We start from the raw sequence: 4,333 nt of genomic DNA, 5'->3' as shown, positions 1-4,333 counted from the left end.
GCTCTTTATGGATTAAATCAAGCACCTAGGGCTTGGTATGAAAGGCTCACTGAGTTCCTTATCAATAATGGATACAGGAAAGGAGGGACAAACAAGATATTATTTGTTAAATAAGAGCATGGTAAACTCATGATAGCTCAAATATATATTGATGACATTGTGTTTGTAGGGATGTCGAACCAGATGGTCCAACATTTTGTCAGGCAGATGCAACTTGAATTTGAAATGAGTCTTGTTGGTGAATTAACTTACTTTATTGGTCTCCAAGTCAAACAAATGGATGACATTATCTTTATCTCTCAAAGCAAGTATGCTAAGAGTTTAGTAAAGAAGTTTGACATGGAAAATGCTAGTTATAAAAGGACAGTTGCACCAACCCACTTAAAGTTGACTAAAGATGAAGAAGGTGTAAATGTGGATCAAAGTCTGTACAAGAGTATGATTGGTAGTTTGATGTATCTTACATCTAGCAGCCCTGGCATTACATTTGTTGTAGGATTGTGTGCAAGGTATCATTATGAACCCAAAATGATTCATATTACTCAAGTGAAAAGGATTCTGAAATACATCAATGGGACTAGTGATTATGGAATGTTGTATTCTCATAATGCAAGTTCCTTGCTTATAGGATACTGTGATGCAGATTGGGTTGCAATGTTGATGATAGAAAGAGCACTTCTAGAGGGTGTTTCTTCTTGCGAAATAATCTAATATATTGGTTCCGTAAGAAGCAAAATTGTGTGTCATTATCTACGGTTGAGGCTGAATATATTACAGCAGGAAGCATCTGCTCTCAATTAATTTGGATGAAACAAATGTTAGAGGAATACAATGTCCAGCAAGATGTCATGATATTATATTGTGACAACCTAAGTGCTATAAACATATCTAAGAATCCTATTCAGCATAGCATGACTAAGCATATTGATATTCGTCATCATTTAATCATGGATCTTGTAGAAGACAAAATTGTTACTCTTGAGCATGTAGCTACTAAGAAGCAACTAGCAGATATTTTCACTAAAGCTTTGGATGTAAACCAGTTTGAAAAGTTAAGGGCTTAATTGGGCATTTGCATGCTTTAAGAATTATAGAAATTACTTATATGGAGATATGGGAATCAAATATTCTCTTCCCTCCATTTAATGGTGCACAAAACTCAAGGAAAATCATTACAAACGTTTCTTATTTTCCCAACACGTCATCCTAGCTACTATATCAACATCATTCACGCTACCTTCCTTACTCTCTCTCTCAACTTTATTCTCAGTCACCCTCATCTCTCTATCTCCTCTTTAAAGTCCATACCTCAAAACTCCAAAATGTCTCAACTCCTAGCAAACACACCAAGGAGCAATCTAACCCTAAGAATGATGATATTGAGATAGATCTCTCTGAAGTTATTACTGATGTCGTTCTCCTCTCTATGGTTCCTGGCCATGCAACTCCTATAAGAAATCCTAGAACATCGACTTTGAGAAAAGGCGGGCCCTCTGAAGTAAGTACTTATTCCTTTCCATTTATGGCTGCTAAAAATGTAAAAATCCCTGAACCCTCTACTACTATAAAGAAACCACATTTGATGACAAGCCTGTACCTTGATCCCATTAATGTCGAACCTAATGTTGGTGCTTCTGAAGAATGTCCTGCTATGCCAAATGTTATGGAAAACGTTGAAGCCTTTGAAACCAATAATAGACCTAGATTTGTTACTACTTTGAGTAAATATAGCATGATTGTTGTAGATAGAGACGATATAGATAACAATATTTGTGTACTGATATCTCAAGTTTTAGGTATTAAATCTAAGACTGGTGTTGTGTCGGATGTCTCCACATCCTTGGCCCAACCTGATAACACTACTGAAGCCCCTTTGGATGAATCTGATATCAACATGTCTACTCAGTCTCCTGAAAAATTGAAAGACAAAGAGGATTCTGATGGGATTTATGGAGATCCAGTTGACAAAGAGGAAAACTTTGCAGAGAAAAAGGACCAATCTATTGACAAAGTGAATATAGATGATTTGACTATAATGATGTGCCAATTGGTCAAATATTGGCTCCAGGAATAGCCAAAAGGTTAAAGAATAGAAAAGGTTAATTAGTTGAATCCTCTAACACGCCCTTAAAATCTCTCAGGAGAAGAACTAGTGTTGGCCCTACAAAAGGATGAAGCAAGGTGGTTACTCCTGTTTCCAAGAAAAAATCTCTTAAGAGGAAGGAAGTCCCTTCTGAGTCTAGTGAATATGACCATGATGTTGAACACAATGTTCAAGACATCATTTCTGCTAAAAGTAAGCAAGCTTTTGGGAAGAAGATTCCAACAAATATTCCTGAAGTCCCTATTGATAACATCTCATTTCACTCCGTGGAGAATGTAGAAAAATGGAAATTTGTTTACCAATGAAGACTTGCGCTGGAAAGAGTGCTTGGCAAAGATGTGTTTGAATGCAAAAAAGTAATGAGTCTGATTCAAGAAGATGGATTAATGAAGATTGTGACTGACTTTGGCAAGTGTTATGAAATGCTTGTTAAAGAATTCATTATGAATATATCCAAGGAATGTGACAAAAAAAGGAGCAAGGAGTTTAGAAAAGTGTGTGTAGGAGGAAGGTGTGTGGATTTCTATCCTGAAATTATTAACAGGTTTTTGGGTAGAGATGAAGAAGAGCAAGCTGAATTAGAAGTTCCTGACAATGTTATTTGCAGAGAGATTAGTGCTAAGAAAGTTATGGAATGGACAAGGAAAGGGAAGTTGTCAGCAAGTTACTTGAGTGTGAAGTATGCAATGCTTCACAAAATTGGAGTTGCTAATTGGGTACCCACTAATTAAACTTCAAACATTGCTACTGGATTAGGTAAATTCACCTATATTGTAGAAACCAAAACAAAGTTTTACTTTAGATCCTATGTCTTTGATCAAAAAATGAAGCATGTTTCCTCCTTTGCTATGAAGATGCCAATTTCCTTTCCCTAATTAATTTGTGGTGTTGTACTCAGTCAACACCCAAGTATTTTGCTCAGTTCTGATAGTCTCTGCAAAAGAGATCCCCCTCTATCATTATATTATAGGATTTTCATTGGGAAACATGTTCCAAATATTGTCATGACATCTGGCCTAAAATCTTCTAGGCCTACTACTAGAACAGGCATCCTTGCTGACCTAAAAGATACCTGCAAGACCTTGGATGAAACTATCAAAATTTGTATTGAGAGGAAGAGAAGGCTTGATTTTTTGATAAAGGCCTTGTCTGAAGAAGAAGAAGGAAATTTGAAAGGTGATGGAACAAGTGAAGAAGATTCTAATGAAGAAGGTACTTATGCAAGTGATGATGAAGAAACTACCAGTAGTAATGAGGACTGAATCACTTTGGCTCTGGTTCTTCTGTGTGTTATTTATCCTTCTATTTTTTTTGTGGGATATGCCATGAATATTTATGAAAATTATAGTGCTCTTGGTCTATAACCTATCTATTGATTGCTCTGCTACTTCTAATGTTTGTTTGTGTTTGTCAACTCTTTGGCTAAAAAGGGGGAGTAGTTGTGATTGTGATTGATTAGTTATGTGGTTATGATTGATTAGGTATGTATTTGATTGGTTATTAGCCATGCCTTGTCTCTTGATCACTGAGGGGGAGCACGTATGGAGGTGGAGTAGCTATTGCCCCTAGATCTGCTACTCAGAGGGAGCTTTGCCCCTAGATCTGCACCTCATGGGGAGAATTTTCTTTTTTTAGCCTATGGTGATAGACTTGTTTCAAGTGGGCGGATGGTGTTAATAAAGTCAGGAAAAATATCTTGACATCCTATGTAAAGAGAATTTATTTTTATCTTAAGTAGGTTCTTCGTGTGAGAGTTTACATCTCTCTGTTGTGAGGCTATGTTCTTTTCTATTGCGCCTGCCTCTGTTGTTTTGGGTGGTAAAGGATTTTTCTTGGTGCTTTTGTGGTGGTTTGTTGTTGTGATCCTTACCCTCTTTCTTGTTGGTCTATGCAAAGGTTATTTTAGCCAAATTTTTCCAAAGAGAGAGATTGTTAGGCCTGGCATGTAGTGATTGGATGCATTTTGGAAAAATAAGTATTGTAGTCAGATGTTGAACAAGATGTACTAACATGTGGATTTAACATTGGAGTGTGACTCGTTTAGTGTCTTGTAAGATTTGTTTATTTTTATGAGATATCTGAAGATACGTTGAAGATTTAGTTCATGAGATATATGAGTCAAGTAGCGAGTTTTCTAAAAGTAAAAAGATTGTTTGTTCTTGACTTGTTTTCGAAGTAAAGATGTCAAAATATTTTAGGAAATATTTGATCTGATTGAAAGAAAATATG

General features: G+C 36.2%; 1 protein-coding gene across 1 annotated transcript; it reads left to right on the top strand.

Annotated features, from left to right (window-relative positions):
- The first annotated feature begins 225 nt into the window (after positions 1-225).
- LOC127136983 (uncharacterized mitochondrial protein AtMg00810-like) lies at positions 226-711 on the top strand. Its single transcript, XM_051063483.1, has one exon. It carries the CDS (start codon positions 226-228, stop codon positions 709-711), a length of 486 nt encoding a protein of 161 aa, XP_050919440.1.
- The last annotated feature ends 3,622 nt before the right edge of the window (positions 712-4,333 follow it).

This window comes from Lathyrus oleraceus, chromosome 4 (assembly GCF_024323335.1).
Source record: "Lathyrus oleraceus cultivar Zhongwan6 chromosome 4, CAAS_Psat_ZW6_1.0, whole genome shotgun sequence".
Taxonomy (NCBI): Eukaryota; Viridiplantae; Streptophyta; class Magnoliopsida; order Fabales; family Fabaceae; genus Lathyrus; species Lathyrus oleraceus.
The sequence above is the reverse complement of the archived record's forward strand: the minus strand, read 5'-3'. Positions and strand labels throughout refer to the sequence as shown.

Coding starts and splice junctions, on each gene's coding strand:
- LOC127136983 (XM_051063483.1), top strand. CDS start 226: ATGAGTCTTGTTGGTGAATTAACTTACTTTATTGGTCTCCAAGTCAAA.